Genomic DNA, 24,407 nt, shown 5'->3' on the forward strand with positions numbered 1-24,407 from the left:
ATATAATAATAACTAATTATTATAATTCTTAATTTTTTAAATATCAAATAAAAAATATTATATATATATATATATTTTATTTTTATAAAACATTTTTCTCAAGTCAACAGCTCGAGCTCGAGCTTGAGCCTTGTACTACCTTGGCGAGCCGATCTCAAATATCAAGCTATTCGGCTTGGCTCGGCTCGAATCCACCCTACCAAAAAGTGAATACATAAAAGTTTATTTATAGAAAATTAGAACTCATTTTCCCATTTGCCAACTTCCTTTGCACGCAACTCCAACGCATGGTTTTCAAAACTAGACCGAACTGGACGCCCAGACTGAAAAACCGGAACAAGATTTTTCCCCAAAATCGGATTTTTGCCAAAAAACGTTAATTTGATCAACAAACCTAGGCAGTTGAACTGTTTGAATGATTCAATGGTTTTGACTATTTTTAATTTTTTTGTCAAAACGGGCCAACCATTCGGTTCGAATGGTCAGATTGTTTGACCCTAAAACCGGACTCCTGACCGGTTCATTGTCTGGATCGATTTTAAAAACCTTGCTCCAACGCATTATTAGATACATTTGCAAGTAAAACGAATCAGGTTCCCTCACATTTTGCCCCTGAATAGATGATAGGAAAACAAGTAGTATAAACTGCACAACCCCTTTCCTTTTTGTCGCCTTCCTCCTCCCAAATAGATTACTTGCAAGTCTTGCATTTATATATCCTAAGCAAAGGAGAACTAGGAAAAATTGAGTTGAATTATAATCGAAGCAAAATATGGAAAACAATATTAACAGAAGGGAAAATATTCACATATAGATTTGTTGTGTGGAGAATGAGTCCAAAACATGGGCTGTTTGATCAATAAGAACACCCCACTAGGCCCTGCAGGCAAAGTAATAGAGGTTTTTTCCCTCTTCAAAATAGGCCTGATTCAAATTGAACTTCAATCCCATCTTCTTTTTCCTCTTCCTCTACTTTGTTTCATTCTACATCACCACCACCACTATCATCATTGTCATCATCTCCTTTCTCTCTTTCTTTCCTGCTTCTCCACCAGACTGTTGTCACTAATTCACTATGGGAAATAGATAAGAATTCATTCATTATTCAAAAAAACATTGGAGGAATTCCAAAAAATAGCAATTTGGACTAAATGAGGCTGTTGAATCTCAGAGCATGTTTTAATTTGAAGGAATTGTCAGTGGGGATTGTTATGTGTCCCACTGCTGCTACCTACTATATCACATGCCCAAAAGTCTTGAATTCCTTTTGGATCTTCAATTCCCATGTGAATGTATAGTTACCAGTTCTAGGAGGACAAGAAGCCCGCAAACTTGAAGTAATCTTTCAAAACGATGGAATTTTTGGAAGCTTGGGCATAGATAGATATCAAACTGGACCCTTAAGAGTCCTGGCTGTTCTTGAATGAAGGTGTCGAGTGGGAAGGCTTCATTAATTCATTTCCACAAGCATTGATTGTCAAATGGGTGGATGTAGGTGTTTACTTGATTACTTCACTCTTCAGGGGAGGTTCATTCATTGGCTCATACGAATCTCTCACTTTGGGTGCAGGGCTGACATGGGATGTTCTTACTAGTTAATGAAGGTTTGTTACTAGTGCAGCTAATCCCAACTCATGAAAAATATAATGACCGTTTCTTCACCTGAAATAAATGGAAAGAATCTAATAAAGAGTTTAGTTCTCTTTCTTTTTCCATATTTTAGTCATTAGACCCACTTTTATAACAAGACAAAAAACATCGATTTGACTATTTCAACGGCGGACTTTCTTTACCAAACAAAATAAAAAAATAAAAGAAAAAAACGTCAGACTATAAATTTTAAAACAATTCTAGACGGGAGCATCGATCAAGTAATTTGATTTGCTTTTATCTCATCAACATAATCCCTGAGAAATGGGGTCAAGGTTTGAGTTGAGTTTCCTATATATTCAGAATTATTATCAATAGCTCCTTCTACTCAAAATTTTCACGGTTCCAACCTTCCCAGGTGAATAGTGAATACATTGGCCTTGTGGCTTCAGATTTTAATAGAGCTCACAATTGACGAAATAGAGAAGAATAAGTAGTAGTTTAAAATTAAAAAAAATTAGAAAACAATTCCTTGGAACGGTTTGTCAACTGCCATGGTGGTCATTATTCTAGGGCATCGTCCTGGAGAAGAGAAGTGGAGAGGATAGGATCTGTTATCGTCTTAATACTGATCATCTTATTATTGCCATGGGGAATTATAGCACAAGCATCCAATCAATTTATTGTCCCCCTCTAGTACTATATGTCTCTCATCTGGGCAATTTTCCCCTTCTCTACGTCTGTCTCCCCTCTTCTATTTTTTTTTTTTTTTTCTTAAATACAAAACTTGTAGGAAGAATCAATCAATCTATCTCTCTCTCTTTCTCTGTCTAAAGTTTAAAGTTTTAAACCATGAAAACCATGGGTGCAGTATTTATTCCGTCCTCCGATTCCCTCCCTTGCTAGTTACCAAAAGCTAGGGAATATGGTTGTCAATTGTCATGTGTGGATGCGTGACCTTTGTGATTCCTCAAAACCTTAAGCTACCCAACATAGTTGAGAAAAAAAAGAAAAAAGGAACGGTAATGTAGAAATTGAGTGATGCGGACAAAATGTGTGACCCCACCCCATGGTATGGTTCCTACAATTCAATAACTATTCTCAGGTTTTGCATTTCTATTGTTTGGATCGGGTAAAAAATGTAAGATACCACTACCAGTCAAAACCCATGTATTTTAATGAATGCCACTAGATTGGTTTACTGGTTGATTGGTTGATATATATGGTGGAACCCATGGGAGTGTCCGGATTGAATTAGTATTAACTAAATACAATTGCTATTAAGTATTGAATAGGTTATGGAACCAATGACAATTCCCTACACCAATATAAAATATATATAGGGCCCACAACCATTTGAATGATTTATTCCTCGCAATCACTTCTTACAGCATATGTTGTTGTTTTAAACGAGATTGGTGGAATTACAAGTTTACAACCATTCATTCAACCTCTCACCAATGCTCCAAACATTTTATAACCGACGTGGGATATTATCATTGGTTTTACAGCGAGCCATCCATCCATCCATCCAATTAGTTGGATCCGAGTACAAAAGAAAACCCTTTTAATGGTTTGTATTCTGGGTCCCCATAATTTTCCATCTGTCCCATGCTTGGTTGAGGGAGCAATAGGCCCATCATCATCATCCAATTAATGGGTCCCAACGAAAAGAAAAAAAACTGACCTATGCCCAAGCAAATCACCATAATCAGATCTTTTATTAAGCCTTATTTTAACGAACTAGACGTTTTTCCTACATTCATTTTAATTTTTATAATACCTAACACATATGCAAATATTCTCTCATTGTTTTTTTTTTCCTGGTCTGGTCTCATGTAACAAATATGCAAACCTCAAAATTCAAAGATGTTCCCTTCTCAAAGTAATGTAATTACGTAGCTTCTAAGAGGAGGAAAGAAAGTGAGAGAAATTGACCAAGGGCATCATCGTAATTTAAAGTCTCTAGAGACAGTAATCCAGAGTAGCCCGTCGTCAGTGACGTGTTCCTTCGTAATTCTTCACTTTAGGATTAGGATTAAGAGTGTTTTTAGTTTCTCTTAATTCCAATTAAGATTATTTAGGTTGCCATAAATTTGTCTGAAACACAGCAATCACTCCAACCCAACTCTCTCTCTCTACTGTATCTCGGAGGTGTAGGGGAGAGAGAAAAAAAGAAAAAAAAAAAAAAGAGGAAAGATCATTTGAGAAAGGAGTAAAGCAATAACCAAAACGAACGACAGCTATGACTCAGAGATGGTAGGGTTTTTGTAAATTATAAAACAGAAAACAAAAAATCACAGAAAAGTGCCCTTTAAAAACAAAAAGAAGAACTCGAACAAAGACAGAAGAAGCACAAGAAGAGCAAGGGAAAAAAAATAAAATAAAATAGAGAAATGCTTGTTCTTAGACGAACCGTAGCCGAAGATCCGTTCTGCAATCAGAGATCTCGACGAGAGCACGAGGTAGGTAAAAATCTAAATCGATCCACTCCTCTTTCGCCTTTTCCAGGCTTCTCAAATCACATTTTTTCTGTTCATTTCTGTAACCAATCAGCATTGGTTTTCGCTGTCGATGTATATGGTTTTGAAGGGTTTGTGTTTAATATCCGAGGATTTTGAGTATTCTACATTGTCGCGCCTAATATTATCTGTGAATCGTGTTTCCGGTTGCGAGAAACGGCTAGGTTTTTCTTCACTTTGTTCAAATACTTCCGATGTTGTTGCTGTGGTCCGGGAATTCGTTCAACTGATTAGATTTTTGCAGCATTCTTGCTGGATGAACTTCAAAACTTAATTATTTTTTCCCTACCCCTACACTAATTCTTCGTTTGATATTTGCTACCGAATTAGATCTGAAGCCTATTGGGCTTTTGCTTTCTGGAAAGGATGCCCTTCTATTTCCATGCGCAAAGATTTGAGATTGGTGCAGTTCGTTGGAAAATTAGAGTTTTTGCGTTTTTTTTCGTGGCTGCAAGTTTTATGAATATTCGCCCGTAAATCGAAACGTTCAGCTATCTTTCACAGGGATCTGCGAAAGTTTTCTTTTCCCCACTTCACTTGTTTAATCTAATGCACAATGTGAATCAACAAAGGGAACATCTTGTTGTCTGATTCCTATAATGTAAGCTTCGCGCACGCCCGTGCAAAGCTTTGCAATCGGTGTCACATTAATTATCTTCTGACACTGATTTTATCTTTTTTTTTTTTTAATTTTCCCTTTTAATCAACTGGTTACTTCACTAGTTGCCTTCTTCTTTCCGAAGCTGTGATGAGATCATGAATATTCTTATTTGCTGCAGATTTGGAGGATGTGGAATTTGAACTGCTAAAAAGTAAATCAGGTTTCTGGGAAGAGTTCAGGGAGGGGATATCGTCTCTATAATCATAGAAAATGAAATCAGACACGCTTCTTGATTATGCTGTTTTCCAGCTGTCACCCAAGCGTTCAAGGTAAAAAGGAAGTCATCTACTTATTTGATGGATTTTACGGGTTCATGAACTATCCATTTTTATTTTATTTTCTTTCTTTTTTCTTTCTCTCTTGGCAGGTGTGAATTGTTTGTCTCCGGTGATGGAAAGACTGAGAAGCTTGCATCAGGTCTACTAAAGCCGTTTGCTACTCATTTGAAAGTTGCAGAAGAACAGCTTGCTCAAGCAGCTCCATCAATTAAGCTTGAAGTTGAGAAGCATATAAGTTCCGGAACATGGTTCACCAAGGGGACTCTTGAGAGGTTGGCATTTTTTTTTTCGTTTCTTGTCTCTCTATTGATTGCCAACTGAATGTCTGAAGCCTTCTATTTGAGTAATTTGAACTTCAATTCATGCACATTCAATCAGTTCTCTTTTTCATTCCAAAGGTTGGATGGCTTGCAGTTTGATTTACTTGGGCTTTGTGGATATAGGTTTGTTAGGTTTGTTAGTACACCAGAGGTTTTGGAACTTGTCAATACATTTGATGCTGAAATGTCTCAGCTTGAAGCAGCTCGGAGGATTTATTCACAGGTATTAGCATCATTGCATTCATTTCTTCAGTTTCTCTAATAATCTTAATAAGCAATAGAGATTCTTCTGGCATTCACTGAAAGGTAAAGGTCTTCTTATTCAGGGAGTGGGAGATCAACTATCTAGTGCCTTGGGTATGTTTACTAATCTTTACTTTTAGGTTGTTCCATTTCATTTTGAGATGGTTCATGTTCATGGAAGCCATTGCTTAGAGATTACTTATTTACAGAATGCACAAATAATTTCTTTTTGTTCCGTAATCTGTTGTTTTTGTGACATGTGAGGATTAGGGACTTGCCAGTGTGCAATACACTAGTTGTCATTTCTTTCCTTTCTTTTTAGTTTTAGTATCTAACACTTTCTAGAGGCAATGATCATCTTCTATTTAATGGTAATTGATTTTGTCAGGTTCCTTTAGGCAGAAGGCTTCGGGATCCACTATGTAGATTCACATTTCTAGTGTATAATTATAATTATTTATTTTCCTCGTGATTTTTTCAGGGAAGTGTAGATTGTGCTGGGTTTGACATCCTTGATATGTTCCCATTTAATTGTTCTTTTATAACCTTTTCCATATCCATTGGAAAGTTTTGCTAAAACAGTAAATAATTGAAAAGAGATTGCTCAATAAAGTTCCTGCGTAACAACTATTTTCATACTTTAAACTCAGTATTTACCTAAGTGATGATCACAAATTAGCAGATACAAGAAAACGTTGGAGCATGGATAGTTAGAAGTTGGTCATTTTTCAATTAGCACTATCACAAGATAATTAATCCAATAAAATACACCAGAAAATGCAAAATAGAACACAAGCAAGTTGGTTACCCCCTTCGGAAGGAGTTGTGAAGTTGAACTGTGATGGGAGCAGTCAAGGCAATCCAGGACCTTCGGGTATAGGAGGGATCTTGAGGAATAAGGATGGCAACATTCTGTCCTTATTCTCAGGTCCAGTGGGTTATGGAGACTCTACAAGGGCTGAAATATTAGCTGTGGTACAAAGACTACAGATTTCCAACCAACTTGGAGTGACTAATTTGATAGTTGAAGGAGACTTTAAGGTGATAGTGGGATGGATGTCGGACCCAGAAACTGTTGTTTGGGGATATAGGGACATCATCAAAAAAGTCAAATGGCTTACAAGCACCATGTCAGTTAGCTTTCAATGGGTTAGTAGATCGGCAAATGTTTTGGCAGATTCTTTAGCTAAACAAGGGGCTTCAAGGGATTCTCTGTTTTTGGCTAATTTGTAACTGCAATGCAATCTGAAAAGAGTTGGGTTTAGAACCATCTTTAAGGGGAGGTAACAGTGTAACACCTCGTGCCTCCTCTTAGGGTGCTTCATGCTTGTACTATTTCAATCTCTATTTAATAAAATACCATTCATTCATCAAAAAAAAAAAACACCAGAAAATGCTGCTAGCCTGGATTTACCAAGACAGCTGCCATCAAATAGAAACTTCAACCATACATGGATGGGATGGAGAAGAAGGCTAATTAATCAGGGAGGAATCTAGGATCTCAGGGAGGTTTCTTCTCAGATCATCTAGAGAGATTTCTTGGAGGTTGAAAGCCACCGGTGGAGAAATGAAAAATATCTCTGCACCTTAGTGCTTCAAATTGTCCTTTCTTGTTTTTAAATATTCTCATGTTTCTCTACATAACAACAGTATATTTTCCCAATGAACAATAAGATCAAAAGGAGCCCCACTTAATGGCATAGATAATAGTCTAATAATTTTCCACTAAACCTCACCCCTAAATGACTGTGAAGAGCCACATATCTTGTTCTTGTTTTTTATGTTTTCTATGTTTACTCCATCTAGTTTTCTTGGTGTTCTATCGAGAAGTCAAAGAAGAATTTATTAAAATGTCCACTAAATTATAAACCTCAAAACGTTATGTGTTTGGGTTGCGTGGGGGACAGCAAGTGAACAGGAAAAATTCTTTCAAGGGTACTGTGAGAAAGATATTGGCATTTTGTATACCATAGTATTGATAAAAAAAAATTTTGTATACCATAGTAATTGCCTTAATATTAGAGATCACATTTCTTTCAGGTTCAAAATCTCAGAAATACAACAGAACCTTGGAAAAAATGGTAGTAGTTAATGGCACAAACAATATAAGTTGGTTCTTGATGTTATCCTTATTCAATGATGCAAACTAGAGAAGAATATATAAATATTATATTTTAGTTGAATATTCATTTAGTGAATCATGTAAAGGTTACAATGGGTCTTCACCTAGGTTCAACACATAGTCCTTATTTATTTGTGCTAGTCATAGATGAATTGACTAAACATATTGAAGAGGAGGTCTCATGGTGTTTGATGTTTGCTTCTGACATAGTATTAATTGATGAAACTAGTAAATGGTTAAATACAAAATTAGGTTTATGGACAACTACATTAGAAACAAGAGTTTTTTTTTTTTTTTTCTTTTTTTATCAACATTAGGAACAAGAGGTTTTAAAATAAGTATGACAAAAACAAAACATATGCAATGTAAATTTAAGAATAACAGGAGTGCAAACCAGGGTGCACTTGGTATTTATCAAAAAAAAAAAAAAAACCATGGTACACTTAGGATTGGAGACCAAGAGATAACTCATTGTGACCTCTTCTATTATCTTGGTTCAATAATCCATAGTAAAGGAGAGATTGAGGAAGATGCCACCAATATAATTAGAGAAGGATAGGCAAAATGGAAGGGTGCATCTAGAGTCTTATGTGATAGGTGAATACCGCTTCAGCTAAAAGGAAAATTCTATCAAACAATTGTAAGATCATCTCTGTTGTATAAGTAGAGTGTTGGGCAGTTAAGAAGCAGTCTGTCTACACAATAAGTGTGGCAGAAATGTGAATGCTTAGATGGATCTCCTAGTGAAGTGAGAGGTGGTATCTAGAAGTAGAGATGATGGAGGTCTAGGAATAGGAAATGCCATTCACTGGTTGAAATCAATTGATCTGTTTAAAGACTTCTCAGCTGAGGACATAACATATACAGAAATTGGAGTGAGGTAGCAGCTATAACTTCCCTTAGGTCTATTGTGCAGGCGGAACTGTGGTCCCCATTAACACACAACACAGAATAAAGTTGAACTTTGATGGGAGCCCTATAGGGAACCTGGGCCTTTCAGGTATAGGGGCAGTATTCAGAGATGGAGATGGTAAAATTGTTGCCATGTTTTCGGGACCTATTGGAGTAGGTGACTTTTTGAGAGTGGAGGTGATGGCATTGCTTCAAGGTGTAAGATTTGCTAAACAGCTGGGGCTTCACCAACTAGAGATAGAAGGAGACTCTAAATTGCTAATTGATTTGGATGATGTCGGTCTGTTTGGGAGATTGGATGCATGGACATGCCATAAGAGAAATTTTCAGCATTACAAGGGAGATTGGGGCTTCGTTCAAGTGGACAAGAAAGTCAGCTAATGGACTAGCTGATACCTTAGCTAAACAAGGGATTATGAGGGAGAATCTATTCTGGACAGAGCTGTAAAAAAGGATTATAATGGGCTTAACAGTTGTATATGTTATTTCTTTAACTTTGCTTTAATGAAGTTACCATTTTCAATAAAAAAGAAAACTAGGAAAGACATGATTAAAAATGAAGTCATATGAAGGAACCTAGGAAACTTTTTAATGAACTTATCTTCTTTATTTATCTTAAAAAAAAGAAGAAAAACTAGAGTATCTCCAATAAGTGATAAAATGAGATAAAGTAGATTGAGATGGTTTGGTCACATGCATAGAAGACCATCTACAGCACCTGTAAGAAAAAGTGATCTGTTACACGTTTAATGGGCAAAAAGAGTAAGTGCCCATAATTTAACAATGAATATGGCTCTGAACAAAACAGAACGGTGAAACAGGATTGATGTACCTAACCCCAGGACAAGGCTTAGATGATGATGGTGATTCTTTTTTGTGCTTCACCTTTTTTCTCTTGTCTTGTCTTCCATTGGACTCTTATGTTTCTTGCGTTCAAGGATCTGTTTTGCTTTATTTGCTATCAATGGAGACGGATGAATCTCGTTTGCTATTCTATAAGAAAATTATGCTACGAATCCTAGATTCAGAATAAATTTTGAATTTGGTAGGTGCCATATTTACCGGAAGATACCATTTGACATCTATGATTTATTACAGGGGGAGATGAAGGAGGAGTGACTGAAGCTGCTGATATAACCAAGTCAGTCTCCATTTTTGTTCCTGGCGATTTAGTCTAAATAGTGTTATGTTTTGGATAAATTCTATGTTTATGTCATTGTTGAAGTTAAATTTTCTTTTGCCAACCTTTTGTGGTTACATTAACATATGAGAATGCCTGGGAAATGCAGTTCAGCTAGATTGAGTGTAAGTTTTACAAAGTTTCCTGGATAAAAGGATATAAATATATCATTAACTGTCCAAGTCCAACTGTCAAGTTTTAATATACAACCACCGAGTTTTACAATTTGAGTACTGAACCAAGCCTTTTGAGTTATGGGTCTGGATTTTCTAAAGTTTCTTGGAGTGAAGCTTGTGCATGTTCAACAAGTCGTTAAATTGTATTTAAACTTTAAAACTTTCTTGATCCCAAGAAAGAATGTAAATTTGTTGAGAAAACAACTTTATTCTTTCTGGCAGAAAGAGATTTATCTTTTTTTTGAGAAGTTAACTGAATTCATTGAACAAAGAGAGGGGTACACAAGGAGGTGTACAAAACAAACGGGTCAGACCCCTAAAAATTATACAGGAGGAATCTTGTCACAGGAGAGTGATATTTATCTGGGGGATTGGCCTGAGTTTTTGGTTAAGGGCCAGTAGGAGAGTGATATTTGTGACAAGTCCCACCAGTTAATCAGCTGACATGGAAACTCTACTGTTACAAATTTTTTGCTGAATGATTAAATGAGACCTCTTATTGCATAGGCTTTTTATTGAATGTGATGTTGGGCTATTCAATATGTTCATATTTTCTTCTATAGCTGCTTCAGTCCCTGTTTTTCTTGGTAACTCAGGAAAGAGCTTCTGAGGGCTATTGATGTGCGGCTTGTTGCGGTTAAGCAAGACTTGACAACAGCTTGTGCACGAGCATCTGCTGCTGGTTTCACTCCTGACACTGTTTCAGAACTCCAACTTTTTGCTGATCGCTTTGGTGCTCCTCGTTTGAAGTAAGAAGTCAATAAAATCTCAATTTTAAAATTCTCAATCTGTTTTTCTGAGAAAAGTTTGCACAAGTTTTGTTCTATTGCCGTTACAGTAAGCTGGGCCTACAAACTGTGGAGAGGCTGGAAGCTGATGCTTTTTGCAGTAAGGAGGTCCTACCTTCCACAGCGATTTGTTGCTCTGTTCATAAAAATTGGTTGTTGCAACTGTACCTTCAGGCAAACTTGTAGTTGGTATAAGACTCATGGGGAGCTTTTCCCCTTTTATTTTTCTAACAATTGCAAAACTAGAGTCAGTAACTTGTTCATGTGGCACGTGCACAATGTTAGATTTGGTTAAACACTTAAACAGCCCTAATTGATCCAAGCATGGCATTACAAGATGTTGGAATGCTGTCTCAATTTGATCACTGCCTCAATGGAATCTAGGGCCATAGCATACAGTATCATGGTTGGTGCACTAATTGACTTGATGGTGTTGCTAGGAAGCCCGAAGCCATCAATGTGCCATTTTATAAATACAAAGTTTTGCAATTATCATCTTAATAATTAGGTTAGGGTCAAAGTCTAAGTTACTTAAATAAGCAATTAAGCTGGGCGTTGGCTCCTGCCTTGCTGAATGGCATGCTAGGATGATTACTTCACCCCTAAATATTTTACTATGTGACTATTTATCTATTACGGTGGCATTTCGAATGGGATTTGTTTCTTGTGAAGTCTACAAAGTCTAATTAGATCTTATTAGGATAAGATTTTTATTTTTTGTATCCTGATTGGACCTTTATGTTTGAATTGCTGATTGGAGTGGTTATTGTAGTTTGTTCTCTTTGATCATAGGTACCATAGGCTTTCATATCGCTATGAAAATTTAGAAAGATTAAGAGAATAAAGGAAAAAAATTATATGAACAATTAAGAAGTGATTAGTAGTGCTTCACTCACTTATTAAACGGAGTAAAATTTCATGTTTAAGTGGTTCCATTAGAGTTAGAGTTGTAAACAAATGCACTAAAGAGGGGGATAACTATTTATATGAATAACATTTGGTAATATTTCTGTCTTTTAAGTGTCACCAAATAAGCAGTTTGGTTCAGCTTACTTAGCAATTACCAAGCAACCTCTAATTCATCAAAATCAACAGTTATGAGATAGCCACAGAAAGAGTGGTGATCTTGTAAGAATGCTATAAAGTGTATTTAGTCTACCATGTTTTTTAGTCATTGGCTTACAAATAGAAAAAAGTTGCAATTTCTTTGTCTTCTTAATCTTGAGGAAATGACGTAAATCTGAATCCGATCTCTGACAAGCCACAATTTTTGAGAGTAGTCCTGAACTCTGAACTGTCAAAAATAACTTTTCAGCTTTTCTGGAGTTCTGAAGTCTGAATATAGTGAAGCCATTTTGATATTCTGAATGATGAAGCCTCTAAAAAGTCTGATTTACAGTTTTACCGGCATAAATCTATATACTTTTTGATCACTTAAATATATAATATGTTTTATTATAAATTATAATTATTTATTTTATACCACTACAAACATATTTCTATAATATATGCTATTTTTCTGTAACTATTTCTTTTTTATTGTAATTATTTAATACTGAATTTATTTAGAGGTGAGTTCACCTCTGAAAATTAAGGGAAATTTTCAGAAGTCAGATGTGTATTCGGATGGTTAACTGAATGACCATCTAATATCTGAACAGAAAAAAAAATTCAGAGTTGAGATGCTTGTTTAATACTGCTGAGCCCAACTTGAAATGGCAGGGTTTTCACAAGTTACATAGAGCTTTCCAAGCAAGTCATTCATTGAGTCAGCATTTGCTGGGGCCCCAATTTCCTTTTCGCTATATGTTTTAGAACACATGTTTATTGGTGAATTATGCTGATGCTATATGCCTTGTTGTTCTCCACTCAGTTTGTGGAGGTCTGTGAGGGTTGGTGTTCCTGGTGTTTTAAACTAGAAAATGGTTGGTGTGTGGTCCGATGTGGTACTGGGTTTTCTTGAACATTGAGAATCTTGAATCAGTTAGTGTGATAATAAATTGTTAACTTTTTAGAAAGATGAAAATGTACATTTCATAGGACAAGAATGTTTATCTCGTAACATCTAAAATGTGGCTATAAATCCAATTCTGAAACATTTTCGGCCACTTAGGCATGGTTGCAATTTGTCAATTCTGGTGTGTTTCTTCTTTTAAAAGCCAACTAAGTTTTTTATTCTTTAGAAAAATGATTTTACAGTTTATTTTCCCATCCCTCATGTTGCCTTACTATTTTCTTTATTGTTTTTAATATTAAATATATAATTTGCAGCGAAGCATGCAACAAGTTTATCTCTCTCAGTCAGAGAAGGCCAGATCTGATCAAGACATGGAAGGCTGGAGGGGACGATCATACAGTCCGATCCTCGTCTGGGTCAGATATGTCAGTTGATGACTCAACTGAAGAAACCGTCAGATCTGATGGCATCCATCAACTCCAACATCAAGCTCAACAGCAGCAGCAGCAAACCAGCCAAGAACGAAACACAACCCCAAACCTAGAGCTGCAATTCAAACCCTCCAGTCATCAACGCCAGTCCTCCCTCTCCTTCCCAGTACGCCGCTCCTTAAGGGAACCGGGTTCTGAACGAGATGATGGTGGTGGAGAAAGTGAAGCTAGGATTGAGAAGGAAACTAAGCAAGAAAGTGTAACTGAATCCTCTCAGACAAATCAACCAGCAAGGCGGTTAAGTGTGCAGGATCGGATCAACTTGTTTGAGAACAAGCAGAAGGAGCAGTCAGGTAGTGGTGGTAAAGTCGTTGTTGGGAAGCCTGGTGAGCTCCGAAGGCTACCTTCGGATGTCTCCTCAGCTCCCCAAGTTGTTGAGAAGGCTGTATTGAGGAGATGGAGTGGGGCCAGTGACATGAGCATTGAGTTGAGTAACGAAAGGAAGGACACTGAGAGTGCTGCTACAACACCTTGTTCTTCCTCGAACTCCCAGGCTCAGTCCAGTATGTTCTCTATTGTGTCTGAGGATAAGGGCATCAAGGGACCTAGAGACAAAGTGACATCTTATAAGGCTGAGTTGAGGGTTCCTCCTGGTAGAGTAGAGGATTCTGCATTGAAAGATACGGCTAATTCTCAGCCCCAGGTTGGCGGTTTTCCCACTAGGGAAGAGAATGTTGAGCTAAAGGATTCTGAAGCCAGGTTGAATGTTTTTTCAGAAAGCTCAGAGGATGTTAAGATCAGAGATAAACCTGCTTCTCGGCCTCGATTTAACAACACCTTTTCTGAACAAGCAGAGAATGTTGGGTGGAAAGGCCAGATGCCTTCTGATACCCATTCACAATCAGTTACAGGTGGGGGTGAGGATTCTGATTTGAAGGATCAAGCATCTTCTCAGATTCGATTCAGATCATATCCTGCTAGAGTGGAGCAGGTTGGAATGCAAGATCAGTCATCATCACTAAACTTGTCCAGAACATCTTCTATTGGAGCAGGTCATGCTGGAGCAAAAGATCAACCTACTTCACAGGCAATGTTTGGAGGTCTTACAGCTAGGAGAGATGATGTTCATCTGAAAGACCATGCTGCATCTAAGACCAAATTTGAAACTTCTGTGAACACAATGGATGATGTTGAAGTGGGAGGTCAGCTGGTTGGTCAGGCTCTGTCCAGGGCAGGATCCACTTCAACAGTGGACACTAAACTGAATTTGAAAGAATCATCAGTTTCTCAGGTTAAGCCAAAAGCTTTCTTGGGTAAGTTTGGAAGCAGCACTGAAACAACAAACCTTGCAGCATCTGAATCTCAGTATAAGATCTTTGACGGTAGTTCCTTGGCTTCTCAATCTCGATGGAGGTCTTTCCCTGGAAAAATAGAGGAAGTAGGGAAGAAAGAACTGGTGTCTTCTGAGTCCAAGTTTGGAGGTTTTCCTACTGAAGTGGAAGATTTCAGTGTTCAGGGGATGAGGTTGCTGAAACAGAGTTCTCTTTCTGAGCAAAGCAAGAGGTTGCAGGAAAAGAGGAGTGAGAGCATCCCTAATAATACGACCGGTGAGCCAGTTATTCCCACAAGAAAGGTCATGGAAAGCCTGGAGATGTTTAGTTCAGCTGCAACAGCTCCAGTTGAGCAAGTTCAGAAGGTTAGGCAGTCAAAAGGTAATCAGGAACTCAATGATGAGCTGCAGATGAAGGCAAATGAGCTCGAGAAACTTTTTGCAGCACACAAACTTAGGGTTCCTGCTGAGCAGTTGGGTTCTGCACGAAGAAGCAAGGTAGCTAATGTGCAAGATGAGCAGACTGCTAGTGACACGCATGGAAAACCGACAGAGTTAACTCCTGTACAATTACATGAGAAAAATCCTGTGAAGGAACCTTTTGGGAGTTCCAGCAAGGCAGATTTTGATGTTGGTTCATTGATGAAGATGGTAGACAACCGTGGCTTTGGTAGTTCTATAAAGCACAATGTTACCGAGTTGGGTTTGTCGGAAGATTGCAAAGGGAAATTCTATGATAGGTATATGCAGAAACGGGATGCAAAACTGAGGGAAGAATGGGGTTCAAAAAGGGCACAAAAAGAAGCCAAGATGAAAGCCATGCAGGATAGCCTTGAACGTAGTAGAGCAGAGATGAAGGCCAAGTTTGCGGGGTCTGCAGACAGACAGGACTCTGCTCTTCATGCTCATCGACGGGCGGAGATGCTGAGATCTTTCAAAATTCATCCAGCTGCAAAGAGCAGAGAGCAGGTATTCTTGATTTAGTTATATCTGCACACAACCATCAAGGCATTGATGTTTATGGTGATTGTGTGGAAACTGAATTTAGGAGTTTTCTGTTTGGTTATTATTTTATAGCTAACCCTATTAAGGTTTTCTCCTTTGGCAGCAGCCAATAGAGCCTGCCCAGAGTGAAGAGGATGAGGATCTATCTGAATATACTGAACAGGCACAATATGGACAAGATAGATCCTTCAGTGATGTGTCTCTAGGAGATGGGTCTTCAAGGAGCACACAACCTAAGAGACTATTACACAATAGAAGCCTATCTTCCTCTACTCCACGAACCTCAGCAACATCTGTTCCACGTTCTTCAGTCAAAGGTTCCAATTCCAACTCTGGCCGCAGACGGACACAACCAGAAAATTCTCTTATGCAATCAGTTCCAAATTTCTCTGACTTAAGAAAGGAAAACACCAAACCTTCATCAGCAATCAGTAAGACAACAAACCGCTCACAGAGGAGCTATGCTCGCAGCAGGAGTGTAACTGAGGAGCTAGTCCTCAGCAAAGAGGATAAACCACGGAGGTCACAATCCATGAGAAGGAGCTCTGTGAATCCTGGTGAGTTGAAGGACCTCTCACCTCTTAATTCTGATAGTGTGGTTTTGACACCACTAAGATTAGCTAAAGAGCAAACAGAGCAGGGCCTATATAGTAAAGTTCCAAAGAATGGTGAGTCAAAGCCTTTCCTTAGGAAGGGTAATGGCATAGGTCCTGGTGCTGGGGCTGGTATTGCAAAGCTGAAAGCTTCAGTAGCATCTGATAGCTTGAAAAATGAAGATTCTGATGAAATGGCTGACCAGGCAGAGGGATCTGTGGACATGGTTAATGAGGAGGAAGAGGAAGAATTTGAAGCAGTGACAGGTGAAGAGATTATGAAGGCAATTGATTTCCCTGCCGATTCAGATAATGAAAAACCAAGACTAAGCCAAGAATCAGAAAATCCGAGTGATCCTACTTCTGACAATGGTGAGGTTCTCCAATCCCTTTCTCAAGTCCCCAATTCAGCTGAAGTGGCTACTGCTGTCCCTTCTACATTAAGCAGTTCTTTAGGACATTTACAGGATTCGCCAGAAGAAAGCCCTGCATCATGGAACTCACATATGCATCATCCATTTTCTTATACAAATGAGACATCGGATATTGATGCCTCTGTGGACTCTCCAATGGGGAGTCCTGCATCGTGGAACTCTCACTCCCTTACCCAGGTAGAGTCTGATGCAGCTCGAATGAGGAAGAAATGGGGTAGTGCTCAGAAACCAATTCTTGTGGCCAATGCCTCTCATGTTCAATCCCGAAAGGATGTCACAAAAGGCTTTAAGAGGTTATTGAAGTTTGGGAGAAAAAACCGAGGAACAGAGAGTCTGGTAGATTGGATTTCTGCAACAACTTCTGAAGGAGATGATGATACTGAAGACGGCAGGGATCTGGCAAATCGGTCATCGGAAGATCTGAGAAAGTCAAGGATGGGTTTCACACAGGGTCACTCTTCTTATGATGGCTTCAATGATGGCGAGTTGTTCAATGAACAAGGTACCCTATATATATATATATTTCCTGATTAATTTTTCTATATTGCAAGTTCTGGTCCATTGCATAATTGCTCTGATCAAGTCACTATCCATTCCCTCTCTCTCTCTCTCCATTACCAAAGGTTGTCTGCAGTTGCTTCATGTCTAACCATTGCTTCCTAAACTCTTCTTTTGAAGCTGAAATTGTTCAATTGAAGTCAATAATCCTCACCATTTCTAGATCTTTTTGTTACTTTCCCATTGTGGAACTTGGGATTTCAGTGATCTTCCACTTTGTTGGAGGGAGTAAATGTTTTTGCTTATTGTGGATTGATGGACACTTCTAGTCTACTGGAGATGAAAAATTAGATATCCAATATGCTTTTATTGTTTTATCAATTGTGTGATAGTAATAAGATTGCTATCAGAAGGCAATAAATGATGCTTATGCTGTTTAGAGTTCCAGTCATCTGGATAGCCTTGATATGGGATTAGTGGTCTTATGCTTTTTTCTATTATTAGGAGTTTATATTCTTCTGAACTTGTAAGGAAGTACTTAATATTATGTTTTAATCACCTGGATATATTTAGTTGATAACAGGGATATGTCTTGGGTCTTGCAGTTCAAGCAATACGTAGCTCAATCCCTGCACCTCCAGCAAACTTCAAGCTGAGGGAGGATCATCTGTCAGGAAGCTCTTTAAAAGGTTGCTGCTTAAAAAAGATGCTCAAATTACATGCTATTTTAAATGTAATAGCTAAAGAAACTGGCTATATCTAAATAGGAACACTAACTTCAGGATGGTGAGGGAAGAAGCCATCCCTTGCCTATGTGGGTTGCTGAAGATCTCCAACGAAAGACCTGCCTGGTTGAATGGTCTGGGAGAACCACCTATAGGACCTGCCCTCTGTGGTTTATCTGCTTTTTTCTTGTCTTCTCCTTCTATCCAGGTGTATGCAACAGTATTTTTAACTAGAAGATATTCTTAACGAGGAAATATTGGGATTCATGGTCCCAGCTTGTATCTGCTATTTGGCATGGGCTATAAGAGAACTTTCATAACATCTTTCATTATTCAATTCTGTTTCTGATGCCTAGGATTGTCGGTTCTGTGTATTATGGGGTTCTGCAAGTTAGTTGTTTGATGTTAGACGTATTTCTGAAATGGGCTGATTCATCTCGTCTCAAATTTTCAGCTCCTCGGTCATTCTTCTCACTGTCATCATTTCGAAGCAAGGGAAGTGAGTCAAAGCCCAGGTGATGACTGATACAAGAAGGCCAGAAGCAAGGGAAGTGAGACAAAGTCCAGGTGACAACTGCTACATACAAGAAGGCCAGAACCAAAATGTTTGGAACTCTTCAGTGAAAAGGTACAATGACTCGTATATAAATAGTAAGGTGGTCATTTTGATATAGAGGTAGATGTTACATTCACCCAGGCTTCTGAGGGGGGTATATATATGTCGTTATGTATTCTTACCTTTTCTTTGGACTGGTGAGGTATTCCATATCTCTATGTGATTTAATTAGTTTTTTCCCCTTTTCCCTTTTCCTTGTATTAGTGTTGAAATCTGTAGTATATGCATCCAGCCAAAAGTCACCAATTGGTGCAAAATTATCTTAATTTTTGAGAGTCCAGGCCATTTTTTTTTACCTTTTTGCTACTGTATTAGTCTTGTGAGTTTTGTATATCAGAAACTTAGAAGAACTGAAATATCTAAGTTTTGGAAGGACATTGAATGGGATTAATGCTGGATAAGATCCAAAAATGTCTGCTTCATCATTATATCCTCCATCTTCTTTTGTTTGGGCTCCGGAAATGGAGTTCTTCCGAGCGGATGAAAGTCACACAACCACACCAGTCCACAGCATCATGTTACGAAGTAGATGTATATGTGATGTTTCAATAACCGCGAGGTGGTGACTTCTGCTTCCTGATTGGAACACTATACTATAGTCTATATACAGATGTCAGACATTTTACTCGGACCAGAAAAGGTACGGTTCGGTTGTTAAAATAGCATATTTCATTGTAACTATTCAAATTTGTCAAGTTATATTGCTATTTTTTACATTGCTATTGGGGCATTCCATTTTAATAATATGGCCCAGCTTCTGTCACATGATCTAATCCTCTATTTTTTGAGACATGAAGTATATGCTCCAGAATGGAATCATAGAGATACAGGAAGACTCGAGGCTTAACATTTATGGAATGAGTTTGTTCTTCGGCTTTCAAATTACCATCCTCTAATAAATAATAGAGGATCCTTGTATTAGCAATCTGGCCTTCTTACAAGTTTGGATGGTAACTGGTAAGTAGTCTCAAGCACTGTTTTCAAAACCGGACCGGACGGTCGGACCGAAAAACCGGGAATGGTCACCTGACCGGTTCCATTTTTCTCCAAAACCGTTGATTTTGGTCAGCAAACCGCAGAACCGGCCGGTTAACCATTCGAACCGGTAACCGGACCTCTGACCAGTTCGGTCACCGGTTCGTTTTTAAAAACCATGGGCGTCCGTGCATATAAAAGAGAAGACCAGTTTTCAGAAAGAAACAAGAGAATGTTGGTACTTAATAAAGAACGACTTTTTGTAATTGTTTTATTCTTAGCCATTACAGATATGGTGGGATTCTTGAAAAGGCGTGTCAAACGAAAGATTAAATTTAGTGTGCAACTGGCCGACTGTGATACCAAAAGCAAGAAAAAAAGATGAGAAAGATCATCCTAAGAAGCAAGTGCAATTCCCATTTCCTGGTGGACTCTTGACTCTTGAGACCCTAACTGAATAAGAGTGGTGACGTGACTGGTGAGTGAATTACTAATTAACGTGCATCCTGTGGCTTGTCGTTTTGATGGGGGATGGTTTTGAACCATCATAGGTTTCTTATGCATGGTTGTGGTTATGTTCTGAATTATACAATACATTGCCAGCTTTTTTGTGTGATTGATATGTATAATAGGAAACGGGATTTGGTATTCACAAAATTGTGTTCACAACATTCTCACAGCCTTTTTCAGACGTTTATTGAGAATCTCTTTCCATGAATAAAAAGATACAAGTATAGAGATGTTGTCGATGCATGGCGGCATGGCCGAAAAGGACTGCCTCCTATAGAAGCAAATCATTTACTGTTTATCACATGAATAATGATATAGAGTATGTTAAGAATAGAATATGATCTATGAAAGTACATATGATATATTAACAAGTATATATAATTATATGTTTTTTCATGTGTATAAAAAATATATTATATTTTATAATAAAGGAATATGGCCCGAGATACACAAAATCACTTGGCCACATCAGTCTTCTTTTTGGACCATGTGGTTGTATACTTGTGCTAAAAAAATTATCTTTTTTAATGTTCAAAAAATGGGAATTTTGTTGGTCTTGGAACTATCAAACCAGTTGTGCTTGTGAACTAGATGAAACAGGAACTCAACTATGAAAAAACACCTTTACCACGGATAGCTTGTAGTTTACCTTGGGAATTTTTAAATAACCAAAAAAATCTCCTCCAGAATTTTTCACACAAATTAGCAACTTAAAGTTCTAAATCCTCAAACTAGGCGACAATGACGAAGGTTTCAAGTGCTGTCCTAAGACCATTTTTTTAAAATTATCATTGACTGTGGTCCAAACGTTATTTTGGAGATCGATCCCTTATCTAGTTTTGTTTTTACCTAGCCCAGGTTTTCCTAAAAACTGTTGATGTAGATGGTCGAACTGTTCAATTCGAGCAACGGTTCTTGGTTTAATAATAGAAAGTGAATATTATTTTTAAAACTAAAATAACAAAAAAGTAAAAAACAAGAGAAGGGTTGAGGGTTGACTGGTTGATGGTGAAAAGAGAAAGCAATTGATCGGTTGGTAGGGGGAAAGAGAGAGAGAGGGATAGGGGTCGGGGAGAGATTTGAGGTAGCCTGCGATTACTCCATTTCTTCTTTCATTCTTTGATTCTTTGTTAGCTGGTGGCCAAAGCGGTTGCATTTATTGGTTGGTTTTTAAAACCTTGGTTACTATTTAGGATGAATCATGAATGTGAATATGTGATGATGGGTATAATGGTAATCGTGACTCATGAGGATGATGATTCTAAAACAACCCTGCTGTCAATTTGGGTTGCTTAGCTTGCTCAAGTATTTGACAAAGCTGGATATTGTTAGGGGTGTCAATGGACTGGTTTTGGGTTGTACTCCGTCCAAATCAAAATCAATTTAGATGGATTGGATAGACCATTAAGATATATTGAATTTGGACGGATTGGAAGGACCAATAAGACATATTGGATCGAACCTAGTCCATCCGTAATGAATTTATATTGGGCTAAACTAATATCTGGTCCATTGATACAAGATGAGAACAATTGACCAGGTTTGAGTTAGAACCAATCTAAATTAACATGAATTTGAACAGATTAAACGGTCCAAACATTAAACTGGACCGGTCCAAAATATTCATTGGACTTGATTGGATCAGGTCCATTTGTAATGGACTTGCATTGGACTGGTTCGGATTGGACCAAATCCAGTTCAATTGACACCCCTAGATATAGTGCATGTAATATTGACTTATTTGGGAACCTTGATTAATGGAGGGTCTTTGACTCTTGGTATTCCCTCCTTTTTGGGAGTTGATGGACAAAATTGCACTATGGGAGTTGGGATCTCCTGCCAATAAATCACATTCCAACACCCTTCCAACATGATCTGACACTGCACATCTCACCAGATCATGTTGGAAGGGAGTTGGAACGTGATTTGTTGGCAAGATATCTAGACAGGCGCTATGGAATCTCAGACCGACAAGCAATAGATGGAGGATGTTTACAAGGTGTTCACTTTTATTTTGTATCACTTTCTTGGTTCTGAACTTTGAAGAATGAAGAACTATAGTGCCAAAAATTCTTGGCTTTCTAGATTCGATTCCCATCTGTCTAGTTCGAAATTCGAATAGGGGTGAGCATGGGTCAGTTTGGTTCAGTTCCATGGTAGAATCTGGAATCTGCCCTATATAGGGGTCAGTTACAGGTTTTTGGAACCAGAACCTAATCTGTGAAGGTTGGTTCCAGGATCGGTTTTGGCCTTGGTGGTTCCATGGTTTACTTGTGGAACCTATTCTTTGTTTACTCTCCTTGAAATAAAACATGTTCTTTAAAAATTTGATTTTCAATAAATATGATATATATAGTTTAAAACTTATATTATCTTTATTGATTAAATTAAGTTAGTTCAAAACTTATAATTTAAATTTAAATTTTGCAAATATTACCTTTTACACTACTTATAATACATGTTCGAATATTAATATGAAAACAAATGATAAAATCACTTACGATGTGTTTGGTTTGAAGGAAAAAGTAAGGAAACGAAGGGAGAGGTAAGGAAGTCTTCACAAACCTTGTATATGTTTTTTCTACTTTTTCCTTCCTTTCCCTACCTTTTCCTTCAAACCAAACATGGCATTAAAGTAACTCAATGGCCAAGTGATAAAATTACTTGATAACATTTGCTCACCCTTAAGTTTGAAAATCTCTCTCTCTCCTTTCTTCTATTCAACAAATAGAGCATCAAAATTGCCAAGTGTAGTTTAATGTTGTTGGTAACTAAACGTGATTAGTGTAAATTGTGTAATTGTGTAAAATGCATGGGTCTTATGATCTGGTCCTCATTTACACTCAGCTAAATTGGAGCGAAACTGGATCTACTCCTCACACAGGGCGACTCACTTGCGCTTCACATGCACATTGTACCATGCATTGGGAACATCTCCCGTTATTAATGGAAGATGTTCCCAATGCATGGTGGATGTGCATGTGAGGCGCCCCCGTGTGAGGAGCAGATCCCGTTGCAATTGGAGCCTCGTTGATTTCCACCGTGCACTTATCAGTTTACACCTCAAACAAATACAGCAGAATGAAAAAAAAAAAAGTTGTCTACGGTACTAAGGGGATGCTTATGATTTTAAACGCTGCCAACAAGTATATACATCTACATGTAGACTTACCCAAACAGGCAAGAAAAAAATGCATTAGCTTCAATTTTACTAATAAGAACGAAGTACACCTGTTTAATTTTAATCCACAATCCCTGTCATTCAGCCAGATTTCTTGATCTGTTTCACCTATAAATCACTCGTAGAAAATGTTTGACTTGGTCCACAACATAATAATATAACTAGTTAATTAAATTGTTTGATCAGTGGGTCATGAATTTTTTTTTGTGTATTTTAGCCACTTATATCTTATTTCTTATATTTATTTTAGATTAATATGATGAATATATAATATAATGGATGTATCCACTTTTTGCATATTTTCTGTAATTTTTATAAATTCTATGATACCATGGGTTAAGTTTAACACAGTTTTTTGATTAATATGCTAATTATAGGTTCTTTTAATGCATAATCGGTGATTTAATATTATAGTGAAAATAAAATTGTTTGCAGCCTTATTAATAGCCAAATTCTTTCATTCACTCTTTTTTTTCTTCTTCTTCTATTAAATTTTTTATTATCATTTTGGTTAAAAGAGGCATTGAGAGAGAGAGAGAGAGAGGTTGCATCGATGTCAACAACAGTTTAATTTCCTACCCTTGATTCTCTTGTAGTGTGTTGTGTGTATTATTTTATTTAATACTAAAAGGAAAAAAAAAAATAACGGTAACTCTAACGAGCACAGCGTGTATTGTTGCGAAGAAGTGTTTTTGTTCCCCATCTCACCCATCTGGCTGAAGGTGGGACTGGACTCAACCCCATGTTTCTCCTACAATCAGTTAGAGAAATTGCTAGCAGGCTAAGTACTACCTTCGCTAGGAAGTCATTAGGAGTTGAAATAAAAGAGGTATCATACGAGTTCAATTACGAACCGTTTGGGAGGGCTTCAGCCTTCAGCTTTGATCGAGTCGTGTTGATGGGACCACTTTGAAGAGCTACTAAAACTAGTTTCATTGAAAAGCCGGATTTGGTACATTTCCGGATTTTAATTCAGATTTGATATCTGAATTAAGTAAAGTGCACCCCAAAATTGAAGCTATTCATGTACATGCTTTTGACTAATAAGCTCCCCTCTAAAATTAATCTTTGTAATAAGGGATTCAATATTGATAGAACCTTAGGAATTTGTGAAGATGAGGAAGATGTTGATCATATCTTCAAGGATTGCTCCTATGCAAAGCAGGTTTGGAATATCATTGATCATAATTTGGTGTTTTTAAAGTCAGAGGACAATGCAATTTGGGGTTGGTGGTGCAGCCTCAGAAACTGCAAATTGATTTCTACATCTTAACCACTCCCCACTTTGGGCAAAGATAGAAATCGCTTTGGTGAGGTATTGGACTTAAAGGTTTATATTCTGGGCTAAGTTCTATTAATC

At 37.6% G+C, this 24,407-nt stretch overlaps 1 protein-coding gene across 6 annotated transcripts; it reads left to right on the forward strand.

Moving 5' to 3' along the window:
* The first annotated feature begins 3,711 nt into the window (after positions 1 to 3,711).
* Positions 3,712 to 18,807, forward strand: LOC104600482 (GPI-anchored adhesin-like protein). Of its 6 annotated transcripts, none has more exons than XM_010263434.3 (11): positions 3,712 to 4,055; positions 4,892 to 5,042; positions 5,141 to 5,323; positions 5,495 to 5,594; positions 5,698 to 5,728; positions 9,747 to 9,789; positions 10,601 to 10,753; positions 13,064 to 15,479; positions 15,619 to 17,044; positions 17,646 to 17,729; positions 18,220 to 18,807. In XM_010263434.3, exons 2-11 carry the CDS (start codon positions 4,984 to 4,986, stop codon positions 18,282 to 18,284), a joined length of 4,560 nt encoding a protein of 1,519 aa, XP_010261736.1. In that variant the 5' UTR covers positions 3,712 to 4,055; positions 4,892 to 4,983; the 3' UTR covers positions 18,285 to 18,807. The 6 variants fall into 6 exon arrangements, with proteins under 6 accessions (XP_010261736.1, XP_010261738.1, XP_010261739.1 ...); XM_010263436.3 differs by having other exon boundaries at positions 15,622 to 17,044; XM_010263435.3 differs by having other exon boundaries at positions 3,843 to 4,059.
* Positions 18,808 to 24,407: the final 5,600 nt, after the last annotated feature.

The sequence above is a fragment of the Nelumbo nucifera genome, chromosome 8 (genome assembly GCF_055504915.1).
Source record: "Nelumbo nucifera cultivar China Antique chromosome 8, China Antique-T2T, whole genome shotgun sequence".
In the NCBI taxonomy this organism is placed as follows: domain Eukaryota; kingdom Viridiplantae; phylum Streptophyta; class Magnoliopsida; order Proteales; family Nelumbonaceae; genus Nelumbo; species Nelumbo nucifera.